At 37.3% G+C, this 19,470-nt stretch overlaps 1 protein-coding gene across 14 annotated transcripts in view; it reads right to left on the reverse strand.

Annotated features, from left to right (window-relative positions):
* The window catches only part of LOC128221913 (proteoglycan 4-like), a 52,383-nt gene extending 35,726 nt beyond the window's left edge, over positions 1 to 16,657 (reverse strand). For 13 of the 14 annotated variants that reach the window (XM_052930582.1, XM_052930581.1, XM_052930580.1 and 10 more), the window contains exons 1-3: positions 16,390 to 16,657; positions 15,645 to 15,665; positions 7,752 to 7,808 (exon numbers count right to left, since the gene is read on the reverse strand). In XM_052930582.1, the coding sequence (XP_052786542.1) occupies positions 7,752 to 7,808; positions 15,645 to 15,665; positions 16,390 to 16,420 (109 nt within the window). In that variant the 5' untranslated portion in view covers positions 16,421 to 16,657. Of the gene's footprint in view, positions 1 to 953; positions 2,583 to 7,751; positions 7,809 to 15,644; positions 15,666 to 16,389 lie in introns of all 14 variants that reach the window. The other variant, XM_052930593.1, reaches the window with a different exon arrangement.
* Between the last annotated feature and the right edge of the window lie 2,813 nt (positions 16,658 to 19,470).

Genomic DNA, 19,470 nt, shown 5'->3' on the forward strand with positions numbered 1-19,470 from the left:
TGTCTGTACTGACATCTGGTCAGTTGTTTGGATTGTTGGAAGGACTACAGGTATTGCTTTCTTCAGCTCATTGATCGGAATGGGTTTGAACTGTTCCGGTAGGGGAGTTGGAGGCAGCAGGCTTATTTTTGCAGGTGTAGGCGTGCTGTTGTTAGCTGCAGGGGACGCGAGGGCTGGTAAAATGTCATCCGTGTAAGCAATGTAAGACATATTTCAACAATTCTTACTATTTAAGTAACTTTTTAGCGATAGTAACGGCCAACTTCGGTCATTAAGATCTACGTAAGTATTGTACGGTATTTGACATTTTTTAAGTAATGTTTATTTCACAAAGCTAGATAATTGAAATACAATGTAACATCCTACATTATTGTAAATAATATCAAGTTTCGTCATGTAAATTAAACAAAGTTAAATAAAAACATGCGATTCAAAATACTTTTCAATTGAGATGAGCAGGCATTGTTAGTCCATCACCTGGGATATGAGAGGGTTAGGAAAAGGGAGCGTCTTAGGCAGGCAGGCATTTTAGGTCGATGTCTGAGTTATGGTCAGCGTAATAGCAAACGTGGAACCTAATTAAAGTGTCATGCAGTGCAGATGTGTCTTTTATGAAAAGTGATACTATATGAAGTTGCATGTAATATCCATAAGGAATAAGAACATATATATCTCAGCCAGGCGACCCCGAGGTTATACACTCGAAAATGTCAAACATACTAACATTCAACAGTTCAGAAACAGGATACACTATATACTAGAAGTTTGTAACCGAACAATTTTTTTTTTCGCATATGTTAACGTACTTTTCGCAGCGCCCCGCGTTGCTTCGATTTCAAACATGTGCTCCAGCTATGGGCTATGTCTTGGATACAGTACATATACAACACAATTACGACGAAGTACAAGCGAAAGCCGACAACAAACTGACGATGGACAGATGTACATTTTACCTGAAACAAACGACTTCACAAACGACATGGCAGTATCCCAGCCCTTGCCCGCTGAGGTGGTGGAGGTATACTCGGTAAACCCCTCAGTCGAGGGTATGTACGTGTCTGTTGTCGTCTCAAAGTAGTCCATCGTTGCAGGTGGTGTAATATATGTAGTTGTGATTGGTAAAGGTGTTGTCGTAGTTGTTGTTGTCGTCGTTGGCGGGCTGGGCTGAACAGCTGGTCGAGATGGAATAGTTGGCCTGGTTCCAGGAAGAGAAGTACGGTAAGGTACAACAAACGGCGCGAGGGTTTTTACCTGCATGCTCGACGTGGTTGTCGGTAACGAGGTGCTGGTTGTTTGTGCTTGGGTCGCTGCGGTAGTCGTCTTGGAATCGATTATGTAGTTCTGAAGCATGCCCATAGTTTTAACTAGACCTGCTAATGTCTTCAAAATCAGCATTCGTTCGTAGTTCATCATTTCGTTACTTTGAAACCCCGTAGGGAGAGCAGGAAGCCGGGCCTGCGTCAGACCTGTGAGCTGATCCAGGCTGAATCCGCCCAGTAGACCGCCACTGGGAAGTAAGGCTTGTGGCAAAGTTAGGTTGGTATTTGATTTCACTATGTTATCATCAGTGGGAGACGAAGATGCGGACGGTGGTATTGGCTGCACATTTCTTTCATTAAACTTTGTTTTTATGCTTTGAAGGTGTTTATCTAAAGCTCTGCTTGGACCTTCAATCACAGAGTCAGTGAAATATGTGCTGGGCTGATGGCCTTCATCCCTCATTTCTGTTTGAACATTCTTGTCTGAATACACATGGCTCCCTAACGTCTCGTTTGTCGTATCACCAGCGTTTTGATTGGCAGTAACATCAGGTAAGGACGGTTTCGTTTCAATGGACGAGGGAGGAGGCGTGTTTGATGTATCTGAGCTACCCAGCTCACCGTTCTTCGGTGTTAGCCCAGAAACTATGCGGTTACCCCCAAGTGCTATCGAATCCCCTACGTCTGACTGTATTGTCTTAAAAGGTCTACCTTTTGCAATATCTGTCTGTGTAAATCCTTTTGGCTTGGATGTGTTTGGCTCAGCGTTAGCATTGTGGGCGGGTTGCAGGTGATCAGTAACGGGGTGAGTATTTTCCGCCACCTCTTGTCCCATCTCTGAATCCACCGACTGGAACATGATTCTATCCAATGGTGTTCGTTTCCCTGGAGTTTGCTTTTGTTTATTGTCGTTCAAAGCGTACCTGTTCTTGAATCTGCGGAAATTCGGCGCCGTTGTGGCAACCTGTGTTGAAGGGTCGGGTGTCTTTGAAATGCCCTTTCCAAACGTTTTTGAGAACCTATCCTGGATCATTAAATTGTTCGAAGATGCTGATGGCGTATTTTGTTGTAACGTCATCCTTGATCTTGACGTTGGAAGCAGTTCAAACTTATCACGTTTAACGGGGTTCAATTCTTCTGTTTGTGTAGGCGGAATACTAGCAAAAGATTTAGAAAACCTTCCCCGTATCACCGGTTGTTTAGAGGGCTTCCCTTCTGATGCCCTCGATGTTTCTGTAGTCATATGATCATCTGTCATGATACTGAAAGGCTTGGGTATTGGCTTTTTCAATGGTGGTACATCAACTTCAATATTATTTGGAACTGGAACAACAGTAGAAGTGGTAGGATCCTCGTAATACACAATTGCGTTAACATGCATGTGAAGAGAGGGGGGACTAGTGGAGAGACTTGCCCTGACATGCGTACTTGTAGGAGGGGGTGTCACCGTGTTGCCTGTCACAATATCAGAGGTAAGAAAGGCTCGCGAGTCACGGTAAGTGTTAGAGTGTGTCAAGGCGGGGGATGTTGGGTTGCCTGTTGTCGTTAAGGGTGGTTCGGACCGTATTACAGGTGGGTTAGATGTTGGCCAAGGACCGTTTGGCAAATGTGTATCAATTTCAGTCATATTCTTTTCGGTAGTGGACGTTTCATACAAATCACTGGTAACTAAGGTGTTTTTTTGCGCAAAAGTAGTTATTTGTTTACTCGTTAAACCTTTACGACGGTTACTTGTATGTTGACTCGATAGATTGTCTAGCTTCTTCGTCGCCGGTTCCCTGACAGGAGGTGCGATGGGTGTAGTGGACGAACGTGGTGATGTTGGACTGCTGATTATAGGTTTTTGCTTGCCTGAAGTTGTGTTATATGTCGGTATAGCATTAGACGTAGTCGCTGTGGTGGCTGAGGTTGTATTGTTTTCAAACCTGTTAGCACTTCGTGTGAATGGTGCACTAACTAGTTCCGGGTATTTTCGGACTGCACTGGTAGATAAGACGTACGCCACTGCGCTTAAATGTTCTTGAACAGCGTGTGTTCTATTTATTTCCTTTTGAAAAGTTGGTTTCGTTCCGTTTATCAACATGTTATATCTGTGTGCGGATATAGCAGACTCTAGACTGCTATCTTGACCAGATGGCAAAGAAACAGCGTTCCTTATTGCCATGCTGTGTTGATTGTCACTTGAACTGCTTAGCGTTTCCGGTAATGTACTCTCTACCTGGTTTTTGTACCAACGTACGTCCTTAAATAAGTACTTAATTTTGTTTAAGCTGGAAGTTCGATCTATGTTTGCAGGTTCTTGTACACTGTTTATATTTTGGACTTTCTTGTTCACGGAATCAATGAATGTCTGATACTCCGTCTCTGATTTAATCTCTGAAGCCTTGAGCCTATATGACTTGAGCGTTGACCACGGAAAGTTACTGAGTGGAGCGAGCACGCCATCTTTCAACAGATTGACCACGTGGTCATCCGGTGGAATACTGTTATATATGGCCCCTTTATTACAACAGATAACATTTGAGGATACGCCTCAAAGCAATTGTGGGTTGGAAAGTTACAAAAAAGTTAATGCATTTGTATGTACTTTCTTTTGTACGAGTAACGCAATTATTCAAAATGGAACAAAATTCAAATTTGGCTGGCTGTATGTGTAATGTTTTTAAATGCGTATTGGAATACTTCCGAAGGTTTCATTAGGTGTGTTTATGTGCATTGCGTCTTATAATGTCAATAAGCGTAACTAAGATCGTATTCAGAATCTGTATCGCTTGTTTCTCAAAATGTCTATTTTCATTTTGTTTGGAGTATTATCGCATGTTTAATAAAGAATGCAGTTGAATGATTATTTGAAAAAAAATGCTTGTAGTATATATGACACAAGGCAATATATGAATCCCCATCCTGGATAAAGGGTTTATACACACAACTGTCACATGTAGCGAGCGAACGATGCAAACAGAGCAAGATATGTGCGCAGAGAGACATTTTATTCAAACCAGCTTGTTCAACTGCATTGCGTTAAAAATTATTAATTTTTAAAAACATTAATGAATAGTAGTAATTCCATTGTATCCTTATAAATGTACACACGATGCAATTGAACAATCATGGATAGCATTCTTTCAAGCAGATAATAGTGAAAACAAGCCCCAGATCTCTGAACCATTGGAGTTACCTCTGTCGTTTTGGCTCATTAAAGTTTTAAGTAAAAGCTGTGGATTCACCGGTGTACCAGAACTTCCTAAACATACGGAATAACACAACAACAGTGAACACATATACTTCTGAGAAGTCATCACACATTAAAAACATGAAATGGCGTGGTATATAAGTAAACTATTAATGCTGGTGAATAACGTAATAACAATCATAAGACATCGGTACAAACGGGGAAAACATCCTCGAGTAGATACATAGACGACAACCTAACTTACTTTAGGGAATAACAGACTCTAAGCTACTTTTTAAGGCGTAATTGCCGGGGCTGTTAAGAAAAGAAAACATCTATTATATTACTTGTAAGCAGAGTTGAAAGCAAGCCCCATGGTGAAATAAAAGAAACTTAAAACGCATTATTTGTCTTCATGAAACGGTATGTACATAATGAATACTTTATATGTTACGGTCAATCAGGGGGTATCTAACAAAAGATACATGCATTGTTGTTCTTACAAAAAAAGCAACTGTTGCGATGTCTGACTTGAATGACGATTGGCGACTGCTTTAACACACTAAAAAGCGTAGAAAACAGACAGAAAGCACATATGCCTATTAAAGCCGCACGAAATGTATCGACACAAACTTACCACTGGGCGATAAATTTACTCCTAATACACTTACAGGTACACCGTCTGAAATATGACGTCATTTGTGACGTAACAATGCAGCGTAAGCACAAGTAGCCGTGTCAGCGATTGCGGATGCTACCGAACATTTCTCTTTCCTAACTGATAGCGTGATAAACATTTGCACAACACAATGAAGGGAGGAGCAGCTTTATTAAAGTTATTCCCAAAGCAGACTCGGTTTGAACAATTTATGCGCTCATATTCAATTTGTCAACGAACACAGAATGATTCCTTTGTCTACTCAATCATACACTTCTACTTCATTTGTTTATAATATGCCAGCAAGCCGCAGTTAAAATCATGTTCGCTCTTCACAGTCATTTTCCATTCAAGAATTCAGTAAAACTTAAATGGATAAGGGTATTTTACTAGAGTTACATGTAACTATGTTCAAATTCTAAAAAATGTCTGAAAGAGTTAAGAGTTAACAGTAGTTATTAAAGTAAATAAACGTTAAATCCTGCGATTGCATCTCAAACGCTAACAATGGCTTCAATTGAATGAGGTTTTGCAGAATTATAATGACGCTTAGCAGTTTCACAGACAGCAGTTACATTTGTATCACATTTGCCCGATGGACGGAAATAAATGTCCAGATCGTACAGAATCGACAGCATTGCGCATGTGCAAAGCATGAGGTTATATATTACTTTAGTCGTTTAAAGATATAATTATCGTATTCAATAACTTCCATAGAAACAGACATATAGATGTAAATACAAGTATGTGTTATTTCCGTATTGATATTATTAGGTAACTCAACTTTCACCAACATACAATGACTGCCTCCAAATATTGTCAAATATTATAAAAGTTGATTTAAAGAATGTTTGTTGGAAGTAAAGTTGATATAGAGATAAACTATGTTGGACTGTTGTATGTTATATTGTTACAGTTTGATATATCACATGTAAAAGCACCATGATGCAAAACGCAGCTACAAGCCATTAACAGTTAATTGTCTAAAAGCTGAACTAGCGCAACTCTTCTAGCACGACTAGAACGGTAAAACGATTGTAACACGAATTGTGTGTGGTCTATAAGTACACTTATTTATAGTCCTGTATGTGTATAACTTCAAATGGTATTTTTAACTTGTGTTTGTGTTTCATACAGTCATATACGATCTTACATGCGAGTGTTTTTCAAGTAGAACCAAACGATGGTTTATCACCTCTGTTTTGCGATGACAGTATTGCCGATAGTAGTTAACACATGTTTGGACCATGTCGTGTGACAGAATGTTTTTTTTTCCTTGGTGGACACCACGTTGTAGTGAAGTAACGAGGAGAGACCTTATCACTAGAGGCACATATCCACTGTTGTTATATTATATGATGACATGTACTGCGTTAATAGCAAGAAACCAAATAATTATTTTATATGTCTGAGCCTGCCTTGTTTGCTGCGTTTTGCAACTTTGGTGACGACCCCTTCTACAAGTTAGGTACATTAGGAGAAAATTATAAATTGTATATTTATGGATATGTAAAACTAAAAGGAATTCGCTTCCCCCGCCTGCTACATAACGATACCGTAGAATTGTACAGAGATGTGCTTGTATAAAACTCGTTATGGAAGGGGCATTGTATATACACGTGGTACTGTACTCTCTTATTATAATATAAAGCTGGTCACTTTGATTAAAACGAATTGAGTATATTCAGAACTCCAGATAAGCTGCGTATTTTCGTTATTGCGCAATTTTAAAAATCAATAGTAAATAGTAAAATACAATATTAAATCAGATTTGAGTGCAAAACTATTCTTGCAATACACAGCTACACGAGTGACAACCATTCTTAACATGTTGTAAGAAATATATCAAAAATGCACTTCTCTGTATTCATATCAGCAGATAAAACAGTTGGACAAGCTTGTAAATTGCTGCCTTTTATGATAAAGAAGGAGTCTGTATCTAATATAGGACAACCTCAGTAAAAGCAGAAGATCACACATTTTATAAGTTAAACAACTTTTATCACGCTTATTTTCCCATTGAGAAGGCTTAGGCAGTTAATTTTGAAAAGAAATAGTACTGATAGCCTAAAATTTTGTTGAAAGTACCCAATTCATCTCAGAACGAGTGGGTATCAAAACATTTGGATACCAAATTAAAATTGCTGTTACCCAATTTATGTCACAAAAGTGTTGAGCCTTCATAACTTATCTGGAGCTCTGTATTTACGGATACATTGTTTCTAATTGAATTCAAACAGATAAGGAATTAAGCAAGTACCAGATGCATCTTAAGTTAAAAGTTTACATTTTCGTTCAATTCAACAATTTGATTTTAATTTCACTGGAAGAAAGAGTTATACTTAGTACTTTTATTTTATTTATACTATTATTCTGAAAATAAAATATGGACACTTTAAGTTTTTGAAAAAGGAAAACTCCATTTTCTAGAATGAGAAATATAACTATTCCAAAGTTTACACTTAAGTTAAAATTACTTAAGATGCTTCAGTAGTACGGACCCTGTGTTTATACTCGGCGAGGGATAACTTATATAATTATTATTCATACAGTGCAACCACATAGTTTAGTATTGTTTATCATGCACCCAGATTTTAACATTTAAATTGTGAAAAATATCATGTTCAATAAATAACAGCCAAAGAGTATGGCTGCTACTCACCGACTCCCATGCCAACACCTCCGGCCTGCCATGCTGTCTTTGGGCCCTGCGCTGCCACTGAAATAAGAAGGTACAATAAATTGACAGAACGGGAAACACTGAACATATACGGTACAGACGATAGAGAATAAATATACAATTAAATATTCGACACATACAGAAGGTATGAATACACGTTAAGATTAGTTCAATAAATAAACTGTTTTTCATTGGACAGTAGCATTTTTTTTTTATAAAAAACCCATATCTATGAATAGAAATTAGGATTTCCAGGGCAAAGAAATCAAATGTAGACCACAGGCGGCAGTTGCGTTAACATGCCCATCTACCTCCTCCTTAAAAATCATCCAACATTATATTCTAATTCAAGGTTGACATGTTAAGACCCTCGTACGGACGATGGTGTTTTCGTAAAGCTCGTAATTAACTTATCTGTCAACCAATTGTCTCCAAACAACTTGCATTCTTCTCAGAATAAAATTAACGGTCTCAGAAAATGGACAACTTTAATACATTTCCATAAAAAATGGAACTTTTAATACCCAAACTCCGTAAATCCATAGGTAGACAATTCCTAATCACCATCGAAATCTATGCATTTAACAAAATTTCACAGGGCATAGAAGGTACTCAATGAATTTACATGATTAAATAGACTGCTTCAGAATAAATGTATATATGTGGTGAACATACGCGAATAACTGACCATATACCGAAGGTACTCAATGAACACATGTATATAACTGGATATTTACCGAAGGTACTCAATGAAAGTATGCCAATAACTAGACAGAAACAGAAGGTAACCAATGAACGTACGCGAATAACTGGACATATACAAAAGGTACTCAATTATCAATGAACGTACGTGAATAACTGGACATAAACAGAAGGTACTTAATGAACGTACGTTAATAACTGGATATAAACAGAAGGTACTTAATGAACGTACGTTAACAACTGGATATAAACAGAAGGTACTTAATGAATGTACGTCAACAACTGGATATGAACAGAAGGAACTCAATGAACGTACGTTAACAACTGGATATAAACAGAAGGTACTTAATGAATGTACGTTAACAACTGGATATAAACAGAAGGTAATCAATGAACGTACGTTAATAACTGGCCATAAACAGAAGGAACTCAATGAACGTACGTTAACAACTGGATATAAACAGAAGGTATTTAATGAATGTACGTTAACAACTGGATATAAACAGAAGGTACTTAATGAACGTACGTTAATAACTGGCCATAAACAGGAGGAACTCAATGAACGTACGTGAATAACTGGATATAAACAGAAGGAACTCAATGAATGTACGTGAATAACTGGCCATAAACAGAAGGAACTCAATGAACGTACGTCAATAACTGGACATAAACAGAAGGTACTTAATGAACGTACGTTAACAACTGGATATAAACAGAAGGTACTTAATGAACGTACGTTAATAACTGGCCATAAACAGAAGGAACTCAATGAACGTACGTGAGTAACTGGATATAAACAGAAGGAACTCAATGAATGTACGTGAATAACTGGACATAAACAGAAGGAACTCAATGAACGTACGTCAATAACTGGACATAAACAGAAGGTTCTTAATGAACGCACGTCAATAACTGGACATAAACAGAAGGTATTCATTGACCAAACATGAATAACTGGACATAGACAGAAGGAACTCAATGAACGTACGTGAATAACTGGCCATAAACAGAAGGAACTCAATGAACGTACGTGAATAACTGGCCATAAACAGAAGGAACTCAATGAACGTACGTCAATAACTGGACATAAACAGAAGGTACTTAATGAACGCACGTCAATAACTGGACATAAACAGAAGGAACTCAATGAACGTACGTGAATAACTGGACATAGACAGAAGGAACTCAATGAACGTTCGTCAATAACTGGACATAAACAGAAGGAACTCAATGAACGTACGTGAATAACTGGACATAGACAGAAGGAACTCAATGAACGTACGTAATAACTGGCCATAAACAGAAGTTACTTAATGAACGTACGTGAATAACTGGACATAGACAGAAGGAACTCAATGAACGTACGTCAATAACTGGACATAAACAGAAGGTACTTAATGAACGCACGTCAATAACTGGACATAAACAGAAGGTACTTAATGAACACACGATACCTGGACACATACTGAAGGAACTTAATGAACGTACGTTAATAACTGGACAGAGACAGAAGGTATTCAATAATCATACGTGATTACTTGGACATATACCGAAGGTTTTCAATGCAAATACGTGAATCACTGGACGGAAACAGAAGGTACTCAATGAACGTACGTGTATAACTGGACAGATACTGAAGGTAGTCAATGAACGTACGTAAATAAGTTGAAATATAAAGAAGATGTTCAATGAACATACGTCAATAACTGGACATTTATAAACTGAAGCTACTCAATGATCGTACGTAAATAACTAGACATAAACAGAAGGTACTCAATGAACGTACGCGAATAAAGGGACAGACACAGAAGGTACTCAATGCACATACGTTAATAACTGGACATGAACAGAAGGTATTCAATGAACATACGTGAACATACGTGGACATATACCGAAGGTTTTCAATGCACATACGTGAATCACTGGAAATAAACAGAAGGTACTCAATGAACGTACGTGGATAACTTGACATAAATAGAAGGTTCTCAATGAACGTACGTAAATAACGGGAAAGAGACAGAAGGTACTCAATGAACGTACGTGAATAACTGGACATGAACAGAAGGTATTCAATGAACATACGTGAATATTTGGACATATTTCTAAGGTTTTTAATGCACATACGTGAATAACTGGACATATACAGAAGGAACTCAATGAACGTACGTGAATAACTTGACATAAACAGAAGGAACTCAAAGAACGTACGTGAATAACTGGACATATACAAAAGGAACTCAATGAACGTACGTGAATAACTGGACATATACCAACGGTATTAAATGAACATACGTGAATAACTGGACAGAAACAGAAGGTATTAAAAACGAACGTCAATTACTGGACAGAAACAGAATGTACTCAATGAACTTACGTGAACTACTGGACACATACAGAAGGTTATCAATGAATGTACGCGAATAACTGGACAGAAACAGAAGGTATTCATTGACCAAACGTGAATTACTGGATATATTATCAAGGTATTCAATGATCGTACGTGAGTAACAGGACAAATACAGAAGGTATTCAATAAACGTATGTGAATAACTGGACATAAACAGAAGGTACTCAATGAACGTACGTGAATAACTGGACACAAACAGAAGGAACTTAATGAACGTACGTGATAAACTGGACATATACCGTTGGTACTCAATGAACGTACGTGAATAACTGGACATATACTGAAGGTACTCAATGAACGTACGTGAATAACTGGACATATACAGAAGGTATTCAATGAACCTACGTGAATAACTGGACATAAACAGAAGGTACTCAATGAACGTACGTGAATAACTGGACATATACCGAGGGTACTCAATGAACGTACGTGAATAACTGTACATAAACAGAAGGTACTCAATGAACGTACGTGAATAACTTGACATATACCGAGGGTACTCAATGAACGTACGTGAATTACTTGACATATACCGAGGGTACTCAATGAACGTGCGTGAATAAATGTACGTATACCGACGATTCTCAATGAACGTACGTGAATAACTTGACATATACCGAGGGCACTTAATGAAAGTGCGTGAATAACTTAATATATACCAAGGGTACTCAATGAACGTACGTGAATAACTGGACATATACCGAGGGTACTCAATGAACGTGCGTGAATAAATGTACGTATACCGACGATTCTCAATGAACGTACGTGAATAACTTGACATATACCGAGGGTACTCAATGACCGTGCATGAGTAAATGTACGTATACCGACGATTCTCAATAAACGTACGTGAATAACTGGACATATACCGAGGATACTCAATTGACGTACGTGAATAACTGGACAGATATCGAGGGTAGTTAATGAACGTACGTGAATAACTGGACAGATATCGAGGGAACACAAATAACGTACGTGAATAACTGGACAGATATCGAGGGAACTCAAATAACGTACGTGAATAACTGGACATATACCGAGGGTACTTAATGAACGTACGTGAATAACTGGACATATACCGAGGGTACTTAATGAACGTACGTGAATAACTGGACATATACCGAGAGAACTCAAATAACGTACGTGAATAACTGGACAGATACAGAAGGTACTCAATGAACGTACGTGAATAACTGGACATATACCGAGGGTACTCAATGAACGTATGTGAATAACTGGACATATACCGAGAGTACTAAATGAACGTACGTGAATAACTGGACAGATACAGAAGGTACTCAATGAACGTACGTGAATAACTGGACATATACCGAGGTAACTCAATGAACGTACGTAAATAACTGGACATATACCGAGGGTACTCAATGAACGTGCGTGAATTACTGGACATATACCGAGGGTACTCCATGAACGTACGTGAATAACTGGACATATACCGAGAGTACTAAATGAACGTACGTGAATAACTGGACATATACCGAGAGAACTCAAAGAACGTACGTAAATAACTGGACATATACCGAGGGTACTCAATGAACGTGCGTGAATAACTGGACATATACCAAGGGTACTCAATAAACGTACGTAAATAATTGGACATAAACAGAAGATACTCAATGAACGTACGTGAATAACTGGACATATACAGAGAGAACTCAAAGAACGTTCGTGAATAACTGGACATATACCAAGGGTACTCAATGAACGTACGTAAATAACTGGACATATACCGAGAGAACTCAAATAACGTACGTGAATAACTGGACATATACCGAGAGAACTCAAAGAACGTACGTGAGTAATTGGACATATACCAAGGGTACTCATTGAACGTATGTGAATAACTGGACATATACCAAGGGTACTCAATGAACGTACGTAAATAACTGGACATAAACAGAAGATACTCAATGAACGTGCGTGAATAACTGGACCTATACAGAGAGAACTTAAAGAACGTACATGAATAACTGGACTTATACCAAGGGTACTCAATGAACGTACGTAAATAACTGGACATAAACAGAAGATACTCAATGAACGTACGTGAATAACTGGACATATACCGAGAGAACTCAAAGAACGTACGTGAGTAACTGGACTTATATCAAGGGTACTCATTGAACGTATGTGAATAACTCGACATATACCAAGCAGGGGCGTAGCTTGACGAAAGTATATGTGTAGGCCACTTTCTTGGGGGGGGGGGGGGTCACGAGGGCATGCATCCCCGGGATTTCGTTTTAGCTAGGTGGTATTGTGTGCGTTTTAGCGCATATTTCTTTGTTGTAAAAACCTTAATGAGAGTAACGAGATCAATATGTTTCACCTTTAATAAATGTTTTATGTAATGAACAGCGTCAAAGCGCAGACTACTGGTATGCAAATTTCGACAAATTATATACGTAACATTAATGTCGTATGAATGTGTATTTTAGTGAAAAGGAAAACGATAGATTTGAAATACCTGGTTTCCGATATATCAATTAAGTTTTAATTGCAGATTTGGTATTTTTATTTATTTTTTCCTGAAAATTGTGTAGGCCGCGGCCTAAACGGCCTATAGGAAGCTACGCCCCTGCCAAGGGTACTCAATGAACGTACGTGTATAACTGGACATATACCGAGAGTACTAAATGAACGTACGTGTATAACTGGACATATACCGAGAGTACTAAATGAACGTATGTGAATAACTGGATAGATACCGAGGGTATATATAAAGCTGTTCTACATTTATTAACATTGTGCAAGTTGGTGAATGAAATATCAGTGTGTAACACGTAACGCGTCTTCTGTACTTGGGATACTTTGACTTCATGACAAGTGACTATGAACTATCATACTTGAATAATACATGCGATGTGGATGTCATTTCTGACACGAGCTGACAACTTAATACGACATGTTTGCCCGCCCCAGCAAATATTTATAGTTTTATACCGTGTGCATAGATTTTGTTGATGCGAGATATCGTGATTATTCAGCACTATATATAATTCAAGTTATGTGACGCATCTAAATGCAGCACCATTTATATCGCGTACACTTGATACCCTTGTGATTATTATAGAACATTAACAGTAGCTGGAGTTTAATTAGAACATATTACAAACAGTCAATATTATAAAGCACAAGAATGACACGCACAGTACTTCTAAAACATGGCATATATGGTTTAACCAGCTCGTTATCAGCCCTGCCTCCATTCAGTTGAGGCTAACAGTTGCTCATGTTAGCAGCGTTCTGTGTTTGCTTCAGGTGTTGGGGTTAAGTTTTTAAAGTTATTATGCTCTAGACATATTTCGTTACCAAATTTAAGCCCATTCTTGTTTATGGTGCATGGCTGTGTCTTCGGAACACCCTTCGTTTTTTTAATAGAAACCGATGTATACATATATATATATATATATATATATATATATATATATATATATATATATATATATATATATATATATATATATATATATATATATTACTAGACATTGTGCGTGACAAGCATGCGTTTCAATCATTCGACTATGTTAAAATGTACATTATCTTTTTTTAAATAACCTCACTTATGTCCGAGCCCCTTTCTTTATCATAACCGCTTTCAACTGATAACAAACTGCACATGAATTCGTAAAATCGGTTAGTAAAGTTGTAAACAGAAACGTAACAACATCGCTTAACACAAATATTCCTTACAAATGTCGAATAAAATATGATTAAACCAAACTTAATTGTTTCCGTTGAATATAACTATTACGTATTTTTCTGTATCGGAAATATGCAAAAATATCAACATCACTCCGCAAATTTGTAAACAATTTTATTGGAAACAATAATTGGTTAATACTATATGTAATTTATTTTTGCATTATCAGCCAATTATGTTTTGTATAAAATAATTCCGGGATTTACATTTCTGCATTGCATATGCGAAAGGGGTTCGTCTTTTCTGCCATGTTCTTACCGGAAAAAATGCATGTGATAAAATAATTCTGACAATCGCCATCATTATACTAGACAATTGATTTCAATTCGTCCAGGAAATACGTTAATAAGCTCGACAGAGTGTTTGCTTATTAACAAATTTCCTGAACTCGTTGAATAAAATTGTGTATTATATGACATTCACAACTTGTTATAGATCCTTCGTATACACCTAACATTTGCATAATAAAGGCCAGTTTTAAAACATGTCATAATAAACACATTCGCATTACATGAATTATTGTAGGAACCATCTTCATTATGATTTATAATGATGAGTTCCACGACCTCATCTCCAGTGTATAATGTTTGTTACTGTAATTGTGGTTTTCATGCAGTAATAAACATGCGGGGTTTTTAATTATCACTTAAATAAAAGGATGCCAATACGAATGCTACGTTAATTATGTTAAGGTATTTTACAATCCGCTATTGACATACGCTTTAAGGTGCAGAACGGCTATGGCCGGATTGTAACCTACGAACGCAAAACAGTTGAGAGCATTAGTGAGAGCATTTGAGTCTTGTTTTGTTGCTGAGCATAGTGTACAGAAAAGATGCAACCCTGGTTAGAGATACTTTGTTTTTTAACGTGCAGCAATGTAAAGCCTTGTTACACGGGATCTCATTTTAACGTCTCTCCCGGAATAAGTGCTGAGGCGTTGGTTCGAACCTGTCTTACCACTAGATCTAGGATCTGCCATAACCAACCAGAATGCCGGTACTTATAAAAGACAAGTGCACAAAGCGCGTGTTTCACTTACCATAGTGTAGCAGCAGGAGACCTGGAACAACAAAAAAAACCAGTTATCACATGTCACATAATGCTTCAAAACGTACACAAACTACGCCGAAACATAGATATTTGTCTAGATGTACACAGGAAGCACACAACAGAATGTAGGACCAGTAATAGTACACTACCGTCTTAAAGGGACTGAAAGTAGTTTATACATATTAAAAATATATATAAATTTTGGGTACGTATGCATATATGTCACGTCGAATTGCATGAATTGCTTCCCACGGATATTTCGATTTAAAGATAATTTTCTAAAGCGGAAGCACTTGAATCGGAAAATGAATTGAGGTAAAAAAGATGCCTTTAACATAACTGTGATACATAATATTCATCAGGATGGGCGTAGTTCGGCCGTTTTTTACCTTATCTTGTCATACATAAACATTTCCTCAAAGTTGTGTACGCATAATTGTAAAAATAAGAGATCATTTAAGTTCAGTGATGATAGGAACAATTGCAGTATTGTTTCAAAGTAGTCTACCTCGTCCATATATATGTGCAAATATTAACACAAAGTTTGCATTGCAGTTTCGTTACGTTGATCATGAAATGACAAAACGGCTACTGTTGACCACAAGCTGTTGCTAGAAGAATGCACTGTACATAAAAAATGGTATATTCCTATTGAAATCGTGTGAGGTATCTACGGGTAAACAAGCAAACACATGCAAAATTCTAGAAAACCACTTTAAGAAAACATAACTTACCGCTGAACAAAAGTAACGTTCTTTCCGTCATGTTCCACCGAATTCAAACTACACTACTGTAGATCCTGTAAAATGTCTAAATACGATATAAAATTGTTTTGTCCGTATTAACTACATTTATGTATTTATTATCTTATTTACAGACGAAAAGGCGAAAGGTCCTATTTGCCAAACTGAATCCGTTTCCCTTCTGCCTCGTTTTCAACTTCGGGCTCAGAACGTTTTTTTACGGAAAGCAACGAAAGAGTATTCCGTTTTATTAAAGTTATTGTGCCATAAATTCAAATTATGTCAATGAAAATGTCCTTCAAAGATTTCACAATGGTTTTAGTTTTTTTTTATTTATGGTGTGTATAAATTATAAAGTTAAAATGTATTCCATTAATGAACTTTACGGGAACTATCGAGGAATTCCGGATATAAATGAACGCTCACGAAGTAAACTTCTTGTTTTTCTTCAAAATGGCGAAGCAGCTGTCAACCTGTCAACGCAAAACAAAAGACGCTTGTGAGTTGTCTATGTGTGATGGCTTTATATATAATATCTGTCATTTTAATTACTTCAAAAGGAGTTCGGTGATATTTGACGTGTAATGAGAAAATATAAAGCTGATCAATGCGTCTTTACGACTACATATAGACAGACGCACGTTTGTGGCATGTTTGGGGTCGTTGTATTAGAAATTCTCCATTTCTCTGGAAGATACATCAACTAACTAAATCCTTATTTACCATTCCCTATGCAAATATGTTAGGAAACTATATTTTATTCTAACAAGTCAGTCAAGTTGAAGGTGTTTTAAATGAGTTTTGTCTGGGAATATTGCACATGTTTTTGTTGTTATGATTGATGAAATCGGAAATGCTATCGATAGACTAATTGCAATAACAAAAAAATTGTACAACAAACATAATACATATGATACAACAATATTCCATGGTTAACTAAATATGGGGTTATATATTAATCAACTGGGGACGTATAGAATGTATAGGAATTTACCCTTTGAGTCAACGAATATTTACTATGCTGAATGCCTGCACAAATCATGATTTATAGTTGTATTGTGTCCCATGACGTGATAAGCAGCCCATAAAATGTTTTTTTTTTTTTTTCATTTTCAGGATGAAGACTGATTTTACCCAGCTGAGGCCACAGGCAACAATTAAAGTAAGCCAGGGGCAGCTGTTAGAATCTGCATCATACATTCAAGTATCTGTGAGAAAAGCTGCAGATCTAGGGATTTATCGTGGTGAGTTCGGGTACACGTGCTCACACTTTTCTTAACAGTTATCAACCTGAAGTGTATAACGATACATATTACATGTTATCAAAACTATAATACGTCAAAACGGGTATTCAAGTCCCTTCTGACGTCAAGGATATACCAAGTTGAGTCACCCTTACGTCATATCATTGAAACAACCCCGTGTGAAATCAAATTATAATAATAAAAAATAGCGTTTTTACTGTTGTATATATCGAGTCTCACAGATGAAAATTTGACAGTCATAGACGTGGGAACCATAGCCAGAGGGACTGCGTTCCCAATATGTTGACAGTTGCGGCTCAGGGTTAGGGCAGCCACTGAACTCGTCACTGCGTGTGTAACGCGACATTACCGTTCGTTTGTCACTATATTCAAGATCACAAAGCAACTTTCTTATCGATAATTAAAAATCAACTTTCAGTTATCATACATCAGATTCAAGATGCAAACATATTTATAAAGTAACGTAAACATATTTATTTATAAGTGTTTCTTGCCTCATGATATACTTGATTAACATAATTGATAACATTACATGATCTAATATTTCAAAGGAAAAATGAATAAATACTCTGTTTAAAAAGTGAAAGGAAAAAGATAGTAGATATCGAATATCATAAACATATAACAATTCATGCAAGGACAGGGACATTACATATACATGTATTACATTTCATGATACTGTTAACGATATTCGAGCGCATAACAAAGTTGCAGCATCATATGTACATAACCTTACCAGAACACGTATGATCATTGTTTGTAAAAGCTCGATTAATTTTGCAACATATATAAAATATAATATATAATGTCTTCTTAAGATACCTTTGCGAACAACAAGTTAGTTTTACAAATACACGAAAATGATTCTCATCTTAGTAATCAGATCCGCATAAAAGACAGAATCTTTAAATGGTTTATTCTACCAAATATCCGTGATTCGGTTGTTAATCTGTTAATTCATCAAGGTTAGTCTGAGGATTTCACCAACGTTTGTGCAGTGACCTCAAGGACGCCGGGAGATGATCTCCCGTGCCCGCGACAGAATTATTGAGAATCCGTCTCCAGCCAGAGATGGCCAAGATCCATACTTTTCAGTGCCTCAGTCCTGACATTATTAGGGGAAACACACAACAATTTTGGTTACACAAAGAAGGTCCTGTCAGGTGATAGTGACTCAATGGCCACAGGCAGTGAGGGTGGCAGCCAGTCTCTTTCCCCCATGTGTGAGACAGAACACTTCACAAAGTTGAGATACCTATTGGGACTCCAGCATAAAAAGAAAATGGATAACCATCTTACAATACAGCAATGCTTGGACTGCATTGCCAGATCGCAATACAACCTGCAGGTAGAATAACTGACATCGCTACACATAAGAGTAACTTGGAACTACTTTATGGATTTGATTTTAGACAGGTTAGGGTTATCTTACACTACCAGAAAACATTATTCTGGCTGTATTACTACGGAGTCTCAGAACTCATCTTATGAGCATAACACTCCTTTGACTTTGGATATTTGTTCTATCGCCGCGCCATAACCTTCATGTCAACTTGGCTTTCCGGAATTCATTTCCTGTTTTACACAGTGACTTACTTAGAACCAACCATTCACCTAACAAACCAGTGAAACCTGGAGAACCCTGATTCAAACTGTTAGGCAATTGACTACATTTGTGCGTGTATTCCAGTGGCCGACCGTACCCTTGTCCCGAACCTCCCACCGGTACACTCCTGACCATCGTCAGTTACTGACACTGTACACACAAGCACAATGTTGTCCACAGTAGCGAGGAAAGTCACCAGTT

Source organism: Mya arenaria, chromosome 16 (genome assembly GCF_026914265.1).
Source record: "Mya arenaria isolate MELC-2E11 chromosome 16, ASM2691426v1".
Taxonomy (NCBI): Eukaryota; Metazoa; Mollusca; class Bivalvia; order Myida; family Myidae; genus Mya; species Mya arenaria.